A 21,136-nucleotide genomic window follows, 5' to 3' on the forward strand; every position below is an offset into this window, starting at 1 on the left:
TTATAAAAACCTTGGCTTTAAGATGTTGGCGGGCTTATAAAAGTGGTTTCCATGTCTGTTTCAGTCTCACCCACCTGTCTGAAGGGTGCACTGTTCTCTATGCAACGTCTCCACCCTCTTAGGTGTGCGGCGTAGGCTGTCACAGTAGGGAGATGCTCAGGCGGGCGCCAGCTCCTCTACAAAGTAGTTCTCCGCTGTCTTATCAGGACAGACTCCTGCAGGCTCGCTGTACCTTCTTCACAGGGTCCAGGTGTGGGCCTCATGGCCCCTAATGGCCCCTACTGGTTGTCTGAAGGGATGACTGCTCTCACCAGGAGAGACCTCACAGGGTGGGGTCGTCGGGAGGAGGCTTGGTTCTGTGCCGTTCACGCTGGAACATCTCACTGCTGATGGCCCACTCACAGCATCATGAAGGAGCTGGGTTAGAAGGGCAGGAACTTCATCACACAGTCTGCCATGCATCTACAGCTGTGTTTAGTCTGGGCCCTGCAGTGAACCAAGAGGTTTTAGAAAACTCTTCAGTGCCTGCTGATCTGGGGAGCAGAGGGCTTCACTTAGGAAAACCTTCCTTTTCATCAGGCCGTGCTTCTTATCTGCCCAGGGTTCAGACTCAAGCCCTTCAAAGTAAGTTGTGTAGTTGAAATAGCTCTGAGCTACGGCCTCCCCTTTCCCTTTCTCCCCTTTCTTCCCCTCCTCCTCTTCCATGGAGAATAAGGTGTGCGGTCTGTTAGCAGAAACTGCACCGCCCTTGAGGCTGCCACTCTGACACCCACAGACTGTTAGGCAGTGAAGTGATGGTCCCACAGTTTCTGGGTAGCCCGAAACATGGCACGAGCCCATCGGATGCCTGGGTTATCTGTCTCAGCATTCCACAGCCGTGACGAGTCATCTCTGGCTCCCACAAAGTCCCGGCTCAAATGAGTTACTGTTTCCATGGTGGTGTTTGATGTGAATCAGCCCAAGCCAAAATGACCAGGGACACTTAAGTGGTGACCTAATGCTGTGCTGTGGGAATCGACACACCATGTTTCCAAACTCCAGGCTTCTGTCCAGTGTGGGTCTGCACCCTGCTTCTGGATGTGGAATAGATAGAAATGGGCCCTGAGATGTTCCCTGAGAGCAGACTGCTTCCCCACAGATCTCACTTATGTCATTTTGCAGCTCCCTCCACGGGACTGTTGAGCCATTCTTTGGGGAGATGCTGTGGTCCACACACCGGGAGCTTCCCAGGGGCTGGCACGCCTGTTTCTTGCTCCTATGTGAACCTGCTCATGGCTGCTGAGCAGAGGAGTGGATGGTGTTGGTCTAATCAAGGGCTCCTTGTGTGGGCTCCAAGTGAGAAGAATAAAAGAAAAGAAAACCTTACCACTTTAAGGCATGGGATATTCATTTTACAGATTTATTTGGGAGGAATACTTGGTGGGTAGGGGCAAGGCAAGGAGCCAGTGATGTGATTTTATTTGGTGGTTGTCCTGTCCTGCCGGCCTTATTGGATTCACCACTGAGTGCTTGTGTGTGTGCACACGTGCACGCTTGCACATCTGCATGCATGTGAGTGTGTTAGGCCTGCCAGCTGCTGAGTATATCACTTCCTGGTGTGTTACGGGCAAGACTCCTGCTCCCCCTCCTCCCCCTTGTATCTCTAATATCTTGTTCTTCTGAGCCCTTAACTGCTCTCCAGGAAGCTGTTGTGTACTGCCTTGGCTGCTTCCTCAGGGGCCCTTCGCCCTGGACTTGGAGAATATGGTATGTTAGCTGCCTCTGCGGGCTGTCCTTCCCTAACTTTGAAATGATTTTGAAAGGGCGTGTCCCAGCATGTCCCATAAGAGTTAGGTCTGGCTAAGATACTTTATGTCAAGTACCAAGTCTTTTGTTTTGAGTCTGTGCTATTTTTATTGGTGAACTCTTACAAAGGAATTTGGTTATTGTAAGAAATTGGCTCCCATTGCCAAGGCTGCTAAAGATGCTTGATTTGCTGTTCCTAAGGTGAGCCAAGTTTTCTCCTCTGTAAGTGGAGTGGGAGATTTGGGCTATGTTGTGTGTGTGCACACATGCACACCACCACTTTTCCAAGTTGGTTGAGGCATACCTAATCCCTTTTCACTGTTGTATATTTTGGGGTGGAACCTGGTTGCCTCTGTCCACACTAGATCATAGAGCTGGGAAAGAGGGTTTCATCCTTTGTGATTTAAGTGTCCCTCTTGTCTCTCTGAACCACTTTCTTTTCTGTGGCTGTTGAGCGTTTATCTTAGGTGTATCAGGCCGTGGAAAAACCTGGGTTTATCCATAGCTGCCTCAGAACACAAAGAACTGAGTGCCTTATTGTATAAGTTTAACAATGACTACTTGTTCATTTGAATTTTAGCTTTGGTTTTTAGGTGGGTTGGGGGCTTTTAGTAAGAATTTATGTTTTAAGCTTGCTGGGTTCAGTTTGATCCTCATGCATACAAGTTCTATGTGTGTATGTGTATGTATGTGTGTATGTATATGTATATGTGTATGTATATGTATACACACATGTATAGATGTCTTCCTTATTTAAAATGCTTGGGGCCATAAATATTTTGGATTCGTGGGTTTTCCACAGTGGGATATTTTCATAATCAGTGATGTTCAAAGATCTAAAATTTGAAGCATTATGCTGGTGTTCTTGAAAGGTTTCGTGTTTTCGATTTAAGGATTTGAGACATTCACCTTTATTCGTTCCCCTTAGAGCACAAGGCCAGTGAGAGACAGGGAGAAAAGCGCTTGTCTAGTACACTCTGGGGTCTCTGGAGAATGTCTGTGACACTGACCCAGAGATGTGTGTGACACATCCTTCTTTTCACTAATACCCGATGTGATGTCCTGCACGTGACCTTGTCCAGCTCAGCCTGTGCTCCACTGTAAGGGACATGTCTTCAATGTCTTCACGCCTTCAGTGTCTTGGCAGGTAGCTGGACCTGTCTGAGGTGTGACCATTCTCAGTGTGCTGCAGGAGTGACAGCTGTTCAAAGCTGTGGTCTTCATACAGATGTTTAGAGGTGCAAAGCGCATGTGAAGTAGGATTAGCATCATCTTTACTTCAGGGAATTGTGTTTAGGTTGAATTTATGTTTTTTGTAACTCACATTATTCCCAAGGCTTATTTGAAATAATATCAGAACAGGGGCCAAAGGGAGGCAGGACTCAGATCCAAGTAAGAACACAGTGGTACTGCTGTGCCCTAAGATGTACTGTTGTTCTAGTCTCAGGAGCCCCAGGCCAGAATGAGAAGGGAACATGGCCATTGCATGCAGACTGTTCTTAATGACATGGGAGGAGGCAGTGCAGCTCTTTTGTTTTGTTTTGAGACAGGGTTTCTCTGTGTAGCTCTGGTGCCTGTCCTGGAACTAGCTCTTATAAACCAGGCTGGCCTCAAACTCACAGAGATCCACCTGCCTCTGCGTCCTGAGTGCTGGAATTAAAGGTGTGCACCACCACCTCCCCGTTGCAGCTCTTAAGAAGCACAGAATCATTTGTTGTTCTGGTCTTTTCCTTCTAAAGACACCTACAAGCAGTTGTTTGATGAGTTCAGTATCTTTAGAGCTGACTTCCTAGAGGCAACAGAGAAGAAGCCAAGAACTCAGCAACCAGCTCCCACTTCTACATGGCTTAAGCAAGCTGGTGAACTTTTCTGGGCCTTTCTTTTCCTTATTTGCAACAGATAAGAGTAGTACTTGCCTCCCAGGAGTTGGCTTATGTATGAAACGGATTCATGGATATGCAAAGCCATGAAGCATTGTATAGAAAGCGCTTCACTCATAGCATAGTGGTCGTTTAAATGGTTAGCAGGTCTGGAGGGATGAAACCTGGCATATTACTCTATATCTTAGTAATTTTAGCTTATCACAACTCCAGCTGCATATAATAGCTCTTGAATATCTGTGAGCTGCTGAGTCTAGGAAAGCACCACAGGTAGGTTCTGTTTAATCTCGATAGGTGCATTTTAAGATTGCTCTTAAGTGCACTTTTGTGAGGCTACAGAAAGTTGTACCTCTTGTCCCAAGCCACAAAATGAATTTGTGGAAAAGCCAGGAATTTAACCTGGTCGGTAGATGAACCTGGGCTCGTGCTCTCAAACAGAACAGAAAGGCCCTGACTCAGGAGGTGGGTAAAGTGCTGGCTGTTTCCGCACAGGACCTGAATTTGGATCTGAAGCTAGGCACAGTGGCATGCACCTGTAATTCCACCCAGGGCTTGCAGATCGGGAGACAGGGCCAGGGGTTGGGGGGTGGGTTCTGGAGACTTACTGGGCAACCATTCTCACTAGAATGGTAAGCTCCAGGCTCACTGAGAGGGCCTGTCTCACAAAAGAGAGCGGTAGAGATCAGTACCTTTGATGTTGACCTCTGACCTTTGCATGCATACACACAGGCAAACACACAGAGACGTGTGTGTGTGTACACATAACGTACACAGGGTGGGGAGGCTATTAAAGTCTAAATCTTCCATGTGCTCAGCAATTAGTCTTGGGACACTGCCTTCCCCTGTGCACGGCCTCACTTCCCTTAGCCTACCAAATAGTTTTCCTTCACCTTAGTTCTTGCCCCATAAATGCTGTGGATGATGGAAGATGGGAAAACTAAAAGTGCAAAACAGACACTAACCTATTTTCTTAAGAATTTGTTTAAGAGTTTACTTTTATCTGTGTGTGTTGTGACCAGGATCAGCCTGTCACCTTAGAAAGCTTTGGGCAGCACCGGCTTCATTCATAAGGACAAGGGCAGAGGCCTCCCTGGAGGGGCCTTCTGGGGCTGGGCTGGGGGCTGGCTTTGCCCCCCAGGGCTGAGAGTTCTGGCTTATGATGCAAGTGCAGGATTTTTTATTTTATTTTAGTCTTTGTTTTTGTTTTATCCCTTAAGTTGGTGAAGGTGAGATCAAATATCAGCCCCAGCTTTGTAGAGGTGAATTTACAGATCTTGCAAAGTCTGTTTTTGTGTCTAGTGGAAACCCTGGCCTCCTTCAAGGATGGGCAAAAATGCCTAACAAAGAAACTAGGAAAGTTGTAGTCCCATTCTGGGACAGTAGCAAAGACATGTTGCCTTGCCTTCGGGGGAAAGTACCACCTCCAGTCAGGTACCTTGGGAATCATCCTTTTTGAAAATTCCAGGGTGGTAGCCCCCACCTAAGTAGCAGGGTATCTCACTGCCCCCCCAGAAAAGGTAATTTCTAGTTTCATTTTACCTTTTAGATTGATACCCAACCTGTGGGTCACAACACTTGGTGGCAAGCGACACTTTCACGGGAGTCTCCTAAGAGCATCAGAAAACACGATATTTACATTACTTTCATAACAGTAGCAAAAATTACAGTTATGAAGTAACAACAGAATAGTTTTATGATGGGGGTCACCACAACATGAGGAACTGTGTTAAAGGGTCACAGCATTAGGAAGGTTGAGGACCGTGCTGTTGACAAAATAGCAGAGAACTCTCCAGCAGCCCCTTACAGTCTTTCCTTGGTTCTGTCCTTCACTGTGCATAGTGTGTGTCTGCTGTGCTCTGGTCAAGGGCCAGGCATCATCGTCCTCGTCACATCTACTGGTTTCTGCCTCGGCCACAACAAGGTGACCTTTCTGAGGACCCTACTGCTGGCTTTTTACCATTGGTAGTCCCATTTTTTTAAAAACTTTTATAAAAATGGGAAAGGCCAGTGTAACCTGGAAATAAATTGCATAAATGGACACACCCATCTAAACAAAACTGAGCTGCTCTGCAGATGGGGACCGAGGAGCTAGAGGAAGTGGGTATAGCAGATGCTGGCCCTTGCTTAAGAGCTTATGGTTGGATTTTCCATTTGAAACTATGAAAGATAGTTGTCTGGTGTGAGGTGTGGTCTCTGTCACCTCTCTCCAAGTCTCCAGGTCAGGTGTAAGAAGCAAATGAGGGGAATGAACGTCCCTGGTTTGATTCTCAAACTGAGCCACCCTGAACCACTACAGTGACACACCCTTGTGTGTTTGGGTGACGGATCTGTTACAACATCTTATGAACAGCCCTACTGATGAAATGACTTTGTTCCCAGCAAGTTGACAGTTAAGTGTTCTCTCTCTCTCTCATCAAATCTTTGCCTGGAGAAGAACTTCAATATGTTAAAAAAAAAAAAATCCACCAAATGAACCATTTTGTCGTGTACAGAAGTGTTTCAGATGGTTACATGTCAGTCAGGTTTGCCTTCAGATGAACATCTCCCATGCCGAGTCCCTCATGCTAGGGTGAGTTATTCAGGGTCGTCAGGGTAGGGTATGTGCCTTTTCCACAATTTAATCACACAGACAATACCTTGTTAAGGGTTTGCCAAGTAAAAGTGCTCGTGTGACTGGCTTCAGTGCTGCATGCTCACACGAAGGGGGGGGGGGCATTCCTTTCATGTGCCTTTGTATTTTGTTGACCAAAGACAATGAATCGATGCCCTCCCCTCCCACCCTGGTCCTGTGTCTTTTACACCCCGCCTCCACCCCTTTTATCTGGTCAAGCCAAGTTCGCTGACCCTCATTAGAGCTGGTGCTGAGGTTGGCTTTCTCAGCAGGATGGTTGGAATTCCTGAGCGTAGTAGCTTGTTCTGAGTTTGTTTGCTATATCCCTCCGCGCTTCCGAATATGGGAATATGGTATCCTGATGTCCTTGTGGCTGCTGAAATTTGAGATGTGTCCTCACTGGGGGAGTTTGTGGGATGAGGCTAAAAATACTCATTCTGGGTGGAAGAGGAGAGCCAGGTCCTTTTGTCTGTCATCAGCAGTGTCTCCTTAGAATTCCTGTGGAGAACCTGATCTGGGCTGAGCCTGAGCAAAGTATACCTGTGCTGACAGGTTCCTAATCCCCTACAGAAGAACCCAAGCAGCAAGCACACAGCAGACCGGCCTGTGGGGAAGAAGGGTGGAGTTGAACCCTGTTGCCAGGCCTGGCAGGGCACGCTTGTCAGCTTGTCAGCTGCTCCAACTTCCGGCTTCTTTGCAAGCTGGCTGGCGAAACACACAGGTTCTATTTTTAGCTCAGGGCTGTCTGATGTGTTCCCGTTGAAAGACATCAGTAGCAGCTGCAACAGAAATCCTGATTTAAAGGTCCCATTTGTCACAGGGATGAAGCTTCCTCACAAAATGAAGGAAGGCAGTGTTCAGAAGGTAGACCACGCTGGTCTCATCCAGCACAAGGCTGGGCTCCTTCTTTTTACGGAGTCCTGTGCCTCTGTGTGCAAATGCATGTCTGCGTCCCTGTGTGCCTTTTGATTCCTTTCTTAGTTAAGGACAGCTGGGGAAGGAGGAGGAAGGTCTCTGAGTGAAGGAAAACCTCAGCGCTGTCAGTGGCAACAGGATGATTCATGACCCACTTGCTGGGATCCTGCTCAGATCAGTTCAGATGATGTAAACTACGGGAGACAAAAACGATACAATGTTTATATCCTTCATAACCCCAAGGGTAGCGACAGACCCCTCTTGACAAAAAACGATACAATGCTTATATCCTTCATAACCCCCAGGGTAGGGACTGACGCCTCTAACAAAAGATGTGGTAACAGGAGCAGAGTGTACCAGAGGTTACACCCTGGGAAGCCCAGGTGTACGAAGGAGAGGGCTCACAGCTCACAGAGGCCATCGAGATGCGGGCTTCTAACTCAGCCTTCTGCACAGGCAACATGGGCAAGGCCGGAAGTGTGAGGCTTGCGTGACTGTTTGTCAAGAGATTCTGTCTGGCTCTCCCTGGACAGAGGGGATGCCTGTCAAGGGAGAATTCCCATAGGGATGTCAGTTTCCCATGCACAAGGGGGCAGCTCATTTGTACGCAGAACTTCTTCGGGTATCTCAAAATAACCAATAGAGCTTCTGCCAGAGGGAGATCTGGGTGTGGCATATTCTGCTCTTCCACAGTGCTAAGTACCCTAGATCCCATCTCTCAGCTGTCATTGTCTCAACTGTCCCACCACCATTATTGTGGCGGGAACAGACTGGATTGGGGGTAAATTTGGATGTCTTTTCCTCCTTAGGGACCTGTCCCCCCACCTACACAGAAGTAGGAAATTCTAAAGAAGCATTCTGTGTAAGATGCCCTTTGGCATTGTCTTAGTCGGTGTTCTGTTGCCGTGAAGAGACACCATGACCACAGCAACTCTTATAAAAAAAGCGTTTTCTCTGAGCTGGTTTGCAGTTTCAGAGATTAGTCCATTGTCATGGTGGTAGGAAGCGTGGCTGCACACAGGCAGATATAGTGAGGTAGCCTAGAGTTTTACATTCAGAGGCACAGGCAGCAGGAGGAGAAGAGAGCTACCAGGTCTAACTTGGGCTTTTGAAAATTTCAAAGCCCACCTCCTGTGGCACACTTCCTGAACAAGGCCACACCCAGTCCTTTCCAATACTGCCCCTCTCTGGTGAAGCATTCGAATCTGAGTCTGCAGGGGCTCTTCAAACAACCACAGGCAGATTTCTCTTGTCTCCCATGTCAGTGAGCTTCAGTGGCTTCAGAGTGTTAAAATCTAGTAATAACAGATGTATGTGGTGTTGGGCACTGTGTTTGTTACTCAGTTTTTCGATAGTTAAGATGTATTTAAACAATGAGATTTGAACTAAACATCTGATGAACTGTAAGGCCCTTGACATAAGTCTGATCTGGACACTTGAGGAAACTTTCTTGGTCAGACACAGAAAATACACTAGGGGGCTGGAGGGATGGCTCAGCAGTTAAGATGCCTGCTCTTGCAAAGGTTCTGAGTTCAATTCCCAGCAACCACATGGTGGCTCACAACCATCTGTAATGAGATCTTGTACCCTCTTCTGGCCTGCAGTCATATACACAGACAGAATATTGTATACATAATAAATAAAAAATTTAAAAAATAAAATAATTTTTAAAAAAGTACACTAGGACAGTGTTCTTTATCTTATCCTGAGGCATTCTGGAGTGTCTCTGCTCCATTCTGAGCCCCTCAGGTCTCCGAGTCCTGGGAGGCTCTGCGTGCTGGTCCTCTACACCTGCTAGAGCATGTAATTCCTGCCTCGGTGTCAGCACGGACTCTTCACAGGGACTGAGGCTAGCTCTACATCACCTCCTTGGAGAGCAGAAAGGGATCTGTCCTCCCTTCTGGAGCAGCATTCTACCACAAAGGCCAAGACAAGCTGTTAGGAGGTGCTGTACCATGTGGAAGAGCACAGTTGCCTCGGGTTTGGACACCTTGACAGCCACCAGATGCTAGCCCAGGAGTGCTTGCGGTCAGGCCCAAAAAGGCCAGTGTCAGCTGCTAATCTGCTACCTCGCCTGATCCCCTCACTCGCTCCTTCTGTGCCGTCTGCTGCAAAAAACAGCCAAGAGACTTGAGGTCAGTCAGAACAGTGCCCCTTGAACACATTTTCCTGGAAAAAAATGTGCTGACCTGCTTCCTGAGAAGGTACCAGGTGTGTGTCACTGAGAGAGGAGGAACTTAACAAGAGTGGTCTGACCGGGCCGGTCCTGTAGTGCTCCCCACCTCCCCAGCTGCTGGGGAAACTGCTGAAGAAGGGCCAGTGCCCTGGCTGTGAGGTCCACTTACCTGTCTCAGGGGCTCATGACCAGAAACAACAGTGAGAGCTGACTTGCCTCCTGGAAGGATGAGGGGCTGTGTTTTCCTCGTGTCTCCCTGTGCTTCAGATGCTAGGCTCCCAGATGAGTTCTTCCTAGTAATCTGCTCCCTCCCGCAGTTCCTGCATGATTCCGTGATTTTGAACCCTACTGGGAGAAGTCAGGTGATGGTGTCAGCTGCAGTCAGGCCCGGCTGTCTGGTCTATAGTGTATGTGTGTGCACGTGTCTGTCTCTTGGTTAACCTTGGTCACCAGAGCCATGTTTAGGGGAATCTGGAGTTTAGAGGACAGAGGCTTAGGAGTCAACCCTGATGGCGTAGTGTGTATGGAGGGCCACAGGAGGAGCAAGCGTCAGCCCATCAGCCAGCCCTGACGGATGTGAGAGGTCTGGAGGGATCAGTGCAGGCAGGCATGTGTTGGAAAGCAGCCTTCCTGAGCACAGACTTCTGAGGTGCTCGTTACCACACACCTGCAGCTCTACTGAGGAGTCAGAGCATGGGGCCCACCCTTTCCAGAAGGAGGGTCTGAGGTTCCCTCTTCAAGACGGCTCTTGCAGTATGGGTTTTTACTGTGTGTTCTTTGCTATTCGTTAAGTGTGTAAGACTGGCCTATTGAGTTGTGTTTAGGCATGGGGCATGCATGTTCCTGGATGTGTAAAGTTATTTACTGGTATTTCCTTCCCACCGTTGATGGCAGTGTGTATAGTGTCTGCCTTGAGGCCATGTGACAAATGCTGCCACACCCGTGCATATTCACCTGGCCTGTTTCCCACCTTATGTGGGATTCCCCTCTGTATGCTGTAAATACTATTGGTTAATAAAGAAACTCTCTTAGGCCTGTGATAGGGTAGAGCAGAGCTGGGGGCGGGGGGGGGGAACTAAACTGAATGCTGGGAGAAGGGAGGAGTCAGAGCTGTGGAGCCGCCACTAGAGACAAACACAGAAACGTTGCTGGTTGGACGAGACCTCGTGGTGATGCACAGATTAACAGAGATGGGTTAAATTAAGATGTAAGAGTTAGCCAATAAAATGTTAGAGCTAATAGGCTAAGTCATGATTTAATTAATGCAGTTTCTGTGTAGCTATTTCGGATCTGAGCTGCTGGGAAATAAACAAGTGGCCTCCGATGTATACCCACCCCTGTCTCCTGCCGTCGTTCCCACCAGTGAAGAACAGGGTCCCTCACCCCACCATTCTCAGTTCCATCAGTGGCTGAGGAGCGTGGGCACTTCTTGTATGCTCACTGGTATTGACTTGCTCTTTTGTGAAGGGTTTCTTCTCTTTCCCCGCCTGTAGCCTGAGAAGCCAGCCTCTTTCACTAGCTCCTCGGAATACTGCTCTTTCCTGGAAGCTAAGAATTGAGGATATGTTTAGAAACAGGGTCTTTTTTTAAATTTTTTTATTTTTTTCATTTATTTATTTATTAAAGATTTCTGCCTCCTCCCCGCCCCCGCCTCCCATTTCCGTCCCCCTCCCTCATCAGCCCGAAGAGCAATCAGGGTTCCCTGACCTGTGGGAAGTCCAAGGACCACCCACCTCCATCCAGGTCTAGTAAGGTGAGCATCCAAACTGCCTAGGCTCCCCCAAAGCCAGTTAAGATACCATCTTACACCTGTCAGAATGGCTAAAATAAAAAACACCAATGATAGCCTTTGCTGGAGAGGTTGTGGAGAAAGGGGTACACTCATCCATTGCTGATGGGAATGCAAACTTGTGCAACCACTCTGGAAAGCAGTGTGGCGGTTTCTCAGGAAATTCGGGATCAACCTACCCCTGAACCCAGCCATACCACTCTTGGGAATATACTACCCAAGAGAGGCCCTATCATACGACAAAAGTATATGCTCAACGATGTTCATACCAGCATTGTCTGTAATAGAAACAGGGTCTTCCAGGAAGGCTTGAGAATGGTGCCGCAGCCGTGCAGCGCTTCTCCTTCCTCCCGACATCAGGCTGCTTCCTCCTGTCTATCTCAGAACCCTTTGTCCCACTGAGAAGCCATTCTCTTGGCCTGGTTTGTCACCAACACCCAGTTGTCCTTTCTTGGACATAGTTCCTGTGACAAAGCCAGGACATAGGTGTCAGCCATGCGAGTGTTCTTTCCCACGGGTGGTGTGCCCCGCCGCCGAATAACACCACCAGTCTGTGATACAGCTGACACTCACCCCAGCACCTTACTTTCTGTTTGATAACATCAAACCCAACTTGTCAACGAGGTGTTTACATTCCAGGAGGGCAGGAGTGATAGGATGGACACTCTTAATTAGCGCAGTAATTCTTTTTATTTATAAAATTTTAGTGTGTGTGTGTGTGTGTGTGTGTGTGTGTATACACCACAGGAATGTATGGGCCCATGGCATGGAGGCCAGGAAAAGGCATTAGTCCTCTGAATCTAGGGTGACGGTGTTTGTAAGCAACTGAACTCGGGTTTCCTGGAAGAGCAGGAAGTGCCCTTTACCGCTGAGCCATCTCTCCAGCCCCTCTGTAATTGTTTCCTTGAATGGACTCTGACTTAAGGCTAAGAGACCAGATTTGAATATAACATTAGTCTGCGATATACTGTGTTCCCATTGTCTCTTTTTGAAGAAAACAAGCACCAAACTTTCTAAATCTGTGGTTAAAGCAAAGCATGCTAGGGCCAACTGAGGTGTCTTTGCCCTCATAGCTCTAGGAGCATAGTTTGACTTGAGCTGGAGACCCACGTGGGACGGCTCACATATGGCTGACCTCAGTGCCCTCCACCGAGGCCCACCTGAGACTGTCCAGTGCATACAGCCTCAGTTTTGTCCCTGTCGATCTCACCCCAGAGCTGCTCAGTCCTCCTCACGTCTTGGCAGCTGGCTTCCAGGAACAAGCACTGAGGGGCAGGCAGCACAACTTGCCCGTTTCCAGAGACCCCGGCCCAGACATTAGCATAGTGCCGCTGTGCTCTGATGATCACAGATACCATACATACATACTGATGATCACAGATACCATACATACATAGACTGCCCAGGTTCGGTGGGAGAGAGCACGTACCCAGGCAGTGGTAAGTTGAGGCCCGCGAGGCCCTGGCTCTGCACCGACTGACAGCTTCCTCCACCCTTCCCCTAGCCCTGACTGCTGCTGCTGGGAGAGGAAAGCTGGAGGCCTGCGAGCTGCTGCTGGAGCATGGAGCTGCTGTGTCTCGGTCCAACAGGAGAGGGGTACCCCCTCTGTTCTGTGCAGCCCGCCAGGGGCATTGGCAGGTGGGTACCTGGGGACCCTGGCTGCTTTAGGTGGGGATTGGGTTGACTGTTGAGAGCACCTGTGGCCCTTGAGGCTCGCTGCGATCCCAGGCTTCTCCCTCTGCCGTCATGACTGTTTCTCAGAGGTAAACATGACGGGTAAGTACAATCAACGAGGCAGACTGGGCAGGAGCCCGGCGCCCATGCCATGCCACAGACCGGTAGTCCCCTTAACTCCAGGAGGGTTACGTTACAGTGGTAGAAGGTTCACTGTGGCTTGTCTGCTGCTGTTGTTTGTTTTTGTATCCTGTACATAAAATGTATTAGAATAATAGCTGCCATCTTTAATGCAAGGGAACAGGGCATCACTGTCCCGTAGCTTCTTCCTTCATTTTGAAGCAGCGACCTCGTCTCTCCCCACACTCACACCATGTTACACCTGCATTTTGCACACCAGCAGCTTCATGACCGCTCATGACACAGCCCCTGTGATTAACCCTCTGCCCAGCTCAGTGTCTCTCAACTGACGAGGGAGGTGGAAGGGTGTGCTGATGCGTGAACCGAGAGCAGTAGGAACATGCCACTCTACCATTCTGTGACGTGCCCGGGTAGCCTGGCTGACCCTGTGGATAAAGTGGCTTCCTCTGCCTTACTAGCATGCATGCTCTAAAGCACACTGCTGATGCAGAGAATTCACTTCAAGGAGCTTTGCTAGAGTTGGCCTCTGAGAAGGACAAGCCACCCCCCCCTAGGGCTACCTCTGAGCAATGCCTGTGACCCAGGGTGCTGAGTTGCTCTCCTGCCTTCGACCTGTCTCTCGCTACTGTAGTTAGCCCCCTCTCAGTTTGTCTACAGATGTTAACCCTGAGGAAGCTCAGGTTCCTTATGATGGCCTGGGTATTTGTATTCAGTCTGCAGAGTGGATGACATGAGGAGGTCGAATCTGTCTAGCGCCGCAGAGCCCCAGATACACAGGCACTGTGCTGCTCCTCAGGACCAGTTTGGAACCTTAATGGCAACTGCTGGCCCCTTCCCTATGCTGAGTTAGCCGTGCCTCCCCCCCAGTGTAGCTGTTTCTCCATCACCCAATTGTGGCTGGCATGCCTCACTACTAATGCTACCTGATATATGTGATTTTGTGCATATAACAACTGGGCACCCTAGAAGAATACATAGAAGGAGATTTGGTTGGAACAAATACAGTAGAAGGCTTGTTTGAGCCCCACATATCACACAGTGGGTGGGAAAGATGGAGAACCTGGCTGGGTATAGAGACTGGCTGAGTATGGAGACGGTGGCTTTCGGTGCAGCAGGGGGCTGATTCTCGGTACTTCTTTCAGATTGTCGGATTGCTGTTGGAACATGGCTGCGACGTGAACCTGAGTGACAAGCAGGGTCGCACGCCTCTTATGGTGGCTGCCTGTGAAGGACACTTGAGCACCGTGGAGTTCCTTCTTTCAAAGGGTATGGTGTGTTGCAGTGCACTGGCTTCTTTTGCAGGAAGAGCTTCAGTAGACCCGCTAGTACTTCCCAATTAGCCTTTCTGTCCTGTGTATTTTCTAAGGCATGGTGCAGCCTGGCTGCTTATCGTTCAGCTTAGGTGAGACCCTCTGGCCATCAAACCCGCTCGGGTCGATATACTCACAGGCTGGCATCCAGATGCTGGGAGCCTCAGGAGCCCGGGTTTATTCGTGTTCTGTGATTGTATTACTGGACTTGGGGATTACAAGCTGTGGCCCAAGTCAGGTCCAGCCACCCCTCTTCAATAAGCCAATTAAAAGAACCAAATTAAAAGTAGAAGGCAGAAAAAGGAAATTTACTCAGTGTGGCCACATTGGGAAGAGGAACAGAGATCCAGTAGCCTCCTCGAGTCTATCTTTGGGGTCCTGAAGTGAAATCAAAATGTAACTTAAGGCCAAGGATATGAACGTCTGTTCTGGTCAAGGTCGTTCCTGCATGCCATTGGCCTGTCATTGTCTGGGCTTTCGTCTTGCCCTGCTGTGCAGTCTAACAGTTGTTAAAACTGGAAAATCTCTTTTTGGAAGACAAGTTCTTTCTCTCTCTGGTGCTTTTTCCTTCTCTCAGCATGAGATTCTTGCGGGGAAAAGCTCATTCTTTGGGATCCGTTTTTCAACAATCAGATAGTGAGATTAGGAAACACAATCTCTTTAGAACCTCTTCATTCCTGCCAACCAGTTACAAATGGAGTCTGCTCTCAGGTGCTGCTCTTTCTTCCCTGGACAAAGAGGGTCTGTCCGCCTTGAGCTGGGCATGTCTGAAGGGTCACAGGGCCGTGGTCCAGTACCTGGTCGAAGAAGGAGCAGAGATAGATCAGACAGACAAAAACGGCCGCACGCCTTTGGACCTGGCTGCCTTCTATGGTGATGCGGAGACGGTGCGTACTAACGGGTGTTCACTTCCGGTGTGCACCTTCCCCCATGTGCAGGATGGGACCGATGGGGAAGGGGTCCTGCTGTGATGCTCGGGCTTCGTGAAGCTGTCTGACAGTGGACTGTGTGTGTGCACACGTGCAAACATGGTGTATGGGGGCTTTTCAGTGGTCCGATCCAGGACTGTCAGCCAAGATTTTAATGCACTCTTTAAAGCCTGAAAGCCCTACCCCTACCAGCTGCACATACCGCAGACATGGAGTTGAACACGTATGCCCCATTCATAGCTCTGTTTTTATCACGTGCTGCATATAAATACAGTTCAGTGCGTAGGCCGTTCAGAAACCATATTTCCGTAAGAAAAACTATTAACTAAGAATCATTAACTTAAAATATACTATTTTAAATTGTTTTCAAACTAATTATTCTAAGTTCTTTTAGCTATAATTTTAGTTTGTACACTGGGAACTGGGAGACGTCTTCCAGGGCAGATGCCGTGCTTTGTTGGGGTGCACATTCCAGACCTCTGCAGGCACTAGAGCCTTGTTGAGCCACTTGGGAATTTGCTCCCGTAGTCCCATACGTCTGATGAGAGGATGAGCCAGAGAGACGTGTCACACTGTGGAGGGGGGTGACCTGTGATCGGGATTTTATTTAGACGTTCATCCATCAGTAGAAATATCACTGGACAAATGGCTCTTAAAAGACCCCACTCTCGATTATTATGGCTGTGTGCTCAGAAACGCAGTTGCCAGACCAAAGGGCAATCCTTTGGTTTGTAAAGGTAAGCTCTCACACAGCCCTGCCTGGCCTCACGCTCCCTAGCATAGCCAGTGTTGGCCTTGCACTTCTGATCTTCCCCTCTATACATCCCAAATCTGATGAAGGTGTGCACCATTATACCTGGCCGTAATTCTGTTTTTTACTTTCTAAGGACACCCATTACCACAGAACCCATCTTCCACACCGAATGGGAGCTTGCATTTCCATGCCGGGGGCTCCAATGTCTTCACATCACCATTGACCCTCTACACACTCTTTTAGAATATAATTAGAGTCCCTTGAGTGTGGGTTGATATCTTACCCTGGCTTTGATTTCCATTTCTTTTTTTTTTTTAAAGATATATTTATTTATTTTGTATACAGCATTTTGTCTGCATGTATGCCTGCAGGCCAGAAGAGGGCACCAGATTTCATTACAGATGGTTGTGAGCCACCATATCGTTGCTAGGAATTGAACTCAGGACCTCTGGAAGAACAGTCATTGTTCTTAATCTCTGAGCCATCTCTCCAGCCCCCTGATTTCCATTTCTTTAACAACTAGTGACTTAGAGCTATTTTACATACTTGCTGTGTCTCCTCTATGGAGAAATACCTGTTTGAATCCCTTACCCACTTAACGGTTTGATTTTATGATTATTATAGCTCTTTTTATATTCTAGACAGTAACCTCTCTAGTATTATCTTGAATACCCAGTGGATTGGTAGGAAACGTGTTCTGTTGCATACACACAACCAAGTTGGATATAAGTTTCTTTTCTAGTAAGTGGAAACTTTGGAGTGGCCAAAGTAGTTCTTTTTCTTAGCATCTCCCGTGCTGTGCACACACAACTATTTCGTCACACCTAGCCTTTATACCGTGACCTCAGACACGCCATCTTCTTAGTCCTAATAGAGTCATCTCTTCCTTAAATCCGAAAATGAATGATGCTGGCCCATCTGGTTCCTGGTTGCTCATGTCTGCAGCTTGTCCTCCCATGCGGGGTAAATCTGTGTCTGGAGCGTGTCGGGGCTCACTGCAGAAGCCTCCCTGCTAGCTGCAGCTGGAAAGGTGACCGTGAGTCCTGCCTGTGGCCTTGGAAGTGGGGTCAGACACAGGCTGTGTACTTGGTCTCACACCTGTCTGTACCTGTGTCTCCCCTTCCTCATCACTGGCAGAGATTCTAGCCGTGGGCTGTGGTGTCACGTCAATTTTATTTCTGGTCCCACAACGGCCAGAGGCCCCCGTGCCGCTCTGGCCCTGAACTGCTCCTCAGGCTTGTGCTGTCCCTGCTGCTGTAGGTGCTGTATCTGGTGGAGAAGGGAGCTGTGATTGAGCATGTGGACCACAGCGGGATGCGCCCCCTGGACAGAGCCATCGGTTGTCGGAACACCGCTGTGGTGGTTACCCTGCTTAGAAAAGGAGCCAAACTAGGTCGGTGAACCTCACTTCCATTCAGCAGGGCCAGAGGGTCAGCTTCCAGAACCTTCTTTGAAAGGACTAAAGATGTTATACCTGCTAGGGGACTGGCATCATGTGCATATTCTCTCTCTCTCTCTCTCTTTCTCTCTCTCTCTCTCTCTCTCTGTCTCTCTCCCTCCCTCCCTCTTTTTCTCTCTTTCTCCCTCTCTTTCTTTCTCTCCCTCCCTCTCTTTCTCCTCCCCCTCTCTCTTTCCTCTCTCTTCCTTTTGCTCTTTCTCTCCACCGCCTGCTCTGCCCTGTCTCATGTCTCGTTTAATCCCAGTCATCCAGAAAACTGAAGAAGCTTTTGATAATTCTTTTTTTAAAAAAAATGACATTTTATTTGTGTGCATGAATCCAAGCTGCACACAGAGGTCAGAGGACAGCCGGTGGGAGTCAAGTTCTTTCTGCTATGGGGTCCCAGCAATTAAACTCAGGTCCGCAGCCTTGGATGCAAATGCCTTCAACCATTGAGCCATCTTCTGGCCATTAGCTTCTAATACTACAGGTAGACAGAGAGCCGAGGCTAAGGGAAAGGGACGCTCACACCAGGAAGTATTAGCATCTTGCTTTTTTTATTGCTGTGATGAGACCCTGGCCAAGGCAACTTACAGAAGAAAGGGTCAGTTGGGGAGTTAGAGTTGAAGGGTAAGTCCGTGACCATCGTGGTGGGGAGTGTGGCAGTGGCAGGCATGGGGCTAGAATAGTAGCTGAGAGCTTACATCTCATCCAAAAGCTTGAGGCAGGGAAATAACTGGGAATGGCATTGGCTCTTGAAGCCTCAAAGCCCACACACATGGCAGATACACTCCCAGAAGACCACACCTCCTAATCCCACACAAACAGTTCTACCAACTGGGACCAACCATGCAATTATATGGAGGCCATCGTCATCCAAACCCCTGCAGTTAGGTTCTGCTTTAACTGGAGATGGGCTGAGCATCCGCAGCTCAGAAAGCCCTGGATGGTTCCGTAGAACAGCTGCTGTTCTACGGTTCTCAGTGCCGGCTTGACAGAAAGCCATGACCCCAGCGTACACAGTTTCTGTGAAGGAGACGTTGAGCAGAGAGTGGGCATTAGCTAAAGGGTGTGGGGAAGCTCACCTGGGTGGTTGGTAGAACATCACATAAATCCAGCATGTATGCAGGGGAGAACCACAGCGCCCCTGATTTGATTTGCTGTCCAGGTCCTTTGACCATGAGCAGTTTGGGGCACAGGGACCTGCGTGGAAAATTGTTTGTCCCAGTATTTTAGCAGTTTCCCTTTTTCCCTTGATCCTGTAGTGACCACGCCTTCTTTATACTTGAAAAAGAAGCACAAAATGCAGAGGGAGCTCAGTGGCCTCCCAAGGTCATAGTGAGTGGCAGATCTGGAGGCGTGTGACTAGCAGTGTCCCAAGGCCAGGCTAAGTGCTAGAGAGAAGGCTGTAGCCAGTCTAGACCAAAAGAGAAGCTGAACAGGGATGGAACAGGGGACCCAAATTTGGACCTCAGAGCTGACTAAAGTCAGAGTGCAGGGGCCTTAGAGACAGCAACCTCCCACCCCTAACATACTGGGTGCTACAGGAGGAAGATTTGCCTGTGAGGGCTTCATTGCTTTTTCCTGACTCCTCTCAGGGGAAGGCGAGCACTTAGTTCCCATTGTTAGGAGAGCAATAAGGAGAGCTTTTGTGGGCACTGATGAGTCCCCAGCAGGGGCTGCCTCTGCATAAAATAGATGACAAGCATAAACCAGCTTGCTAGTTTCCTGCTGCCAGGAGCACCTAGGCACAGCCCTGAGTTCCTGCAGCTGGTGCAGCCGAGGAAGCCCCCCTGACAGCATGTTTGTTTTGCAGGAAATGCCGCTTGGGCGATGGCCACGTCCAAACCTGATATTTTGATTATACTTTTACAGAAATTGATGGAGGAAGGGAATGTGATGTACAAGGTAAGTGCCTTTGTCTCTCTCTGTGCTGCTGTGGTTGGCGTGGGACCACCTCTCAGTCTGGTATTGGATGCTGCGGCCACGCTCCTGTGCGGAGCTGTAACTTAGCAGGAATGCAGTTCCAAAAACGTTCCCACCTGACCCCTTGCTCAGGAGCCTGCTAATCTCCAAACAGCAGAATCTTAATGGGAAAGCAATTTTCTTTGTGTCTGAGAACAATTGTCAGGAATCCTCCTGGCTGTGGCTGTGACTTCCTGAAGGAGAGTCACTGCTAGGTCAGCTGGCACAGCCCACAGGAAGGTCCCTTGGCTTCCCTACCTTCCAGAAGTCCAAGCATGGCACTGGACCTAGTCATGAGGTACACAGCAGAAGACACCGGGGAGCACTTTGAGAAGGAAAGAACATTTAAGGGGAGAGGAGGATGGTGCAGTGGCTCACGTTGGCCGCCACGCCCGGCTGCCTGACTCTGAATCCTAGACCCCACTGGTAGGAAGGAGAGAACCGAGTCATACAGGTTGTCCTCTGCCCTCCACGTGTGTTCTGTAGCGTGTGTGTGCCAACACAATACAAATACATGCCAAATGAATAAATATATCTGAAAAGAAAATTAAAAAGAGCCATCCCGTGCCCCGCTGCGGCCTTTCACTATTATGTTCTTAAGTATAAATTTGGGGATTTTAAGTGTTTTTAGTGATACTTTTATTGAATGTGGCCAAGTAATATGTTCACAGTTTCTCAAGAGATAGTTATTTTTTTTCCTCCCAATTGCCCTCAGAAAAAGAAAGAAAACCTACAGGCTCAAAAATTTGATCCTAAATTTTCCCAAATGAGCTATTAGTTCAGATCCATGGTGGGTAGCCCTAGTAATTGCTTGCAGCTTTGCAGACTGTGCAGCCCAGCCAGCTACTGCTGGTACAGAGGTAGGCACGGGCCATAGACACACAGGCCCGGGGGCGTGGCTAAGCCCAGGAAAGTGGTAAATAGGTGTCCGTGGCCACTGCCTGGTTTAGGTAGGTGTGTAGGCATATGCATATATACTACTCTTTTCAGACCTGTAATTAGGTAGAATTAAGATTGGGGGGGGCACCCAAGATGGTGATGACTTTGATCCTTTTCCCTACTAGACAGCCTCATCTGCTAGGTTGTTCATTTATTCCCCGTTTGTTGTTTCTTTCATAGTAACAAATAACGAGGCATAGAGCATGAGCCAGCAGGGTTCCCAGCTTGGAGGCGGTTGGAAATTGAGTTCAGGGTGTATATTGTTGTGGCTTTGAAGTGGTTTTAATATGGATTCTGCAAGGTAATTATGTCAGAAATAGCCAGCCATTTCCAACAGGCGGCAGCTCCTGCTGAGCAGTGAGGCCGACTGAGCAAATGGATTTCTTTAGCCTTGAGAGGGATGCGCAGTGGCTCTGATTTCCAAAGCCTGTTCTTCGGTGCTTCTCGGAGAAAAATTATTATTCGACAGCAAGCTGCAGGTTTAGCCACGAGTCACTGTCTGCTGTAGGAACGACAGCATTTTTTTCATCAGCGTTGCCTCTTTGTTGGCTTTCTATTCTACTTGAAATTAAAATGTATCTCAGTGAAACACGGTTCTTGAAATAACACTGAAGTTACATGTGAGAAGATAATTTGCTGTGTGAAGGTGGAGAGTTGGTGGTTTTGCAGCTTTACACTTTTTTTGTTAAGCCGTCTATGTCCTTGCGGTGTGAAGTCGGTGCAGCCTGGGCACGTTCACACTAGTCAGTGTCCCCGTTCCTAAGATGCCTACCTGTCCGGATCCTTCTCACGTGCTGTGATGCTTTTACATGAGGGAGGGTCTTCAACAC

General features: G+C 48.6%; 1 protein-coding gene across 3 annotated transcripts in view; it reads left to right on the forward strand.

The window, feature by feature from the left end:
* Tanc1 (tetratricopeptide repeat, ankyrin repeat and coiled-coil containing 1) overlaps positions 1-21,136 on the forward strand; it is a 220,734-nt gene that overhangs the window by 194,815 nt on the left and 4,783 nt on the right. For all 3 annotated transcript variants that reach the window (XM_041631414.1, XM_041631416.1, XM_041631415.1), the window contains 5 exons: positions 12,661-12,794; positions 14,114-14,237; positions 14,993-15,168; positions 17,225-17,357; positions 19,219-19,310. In XM_041631414.1, coding sequence (XP_041487348.1) covers positions 12,661-12,794; positions 14,114-14,237; positions 14,993-15,168; positions 17,225-17,357; positions 19,219-19,310 — 659 coding nt within the window. The remainder of the gene's footprint in view (positions 1-12,660; positions 12,795-14,113; positions 14,238-14,992; positions 15,169-17,224; positions 17,358-19,218; positions 19,311-21,136) is intronic.

This window comes from Microtus oregoni, unplaced genomic scaffold (genome assembly GCF_018167655.1).
Source record: "Microtus oregoni isolate MIOR12 unplaced genomic scaffold, Mior012 000037F_ref0000500, whole genome shotgun sequence".
Classification (NCBI taxonomy): domain Eukaryota; kingdom Metazoa; phylum Chordata; class Mammalia; order Rodentia; family Cricetidae; genus Microtus; species Microtus oregoni.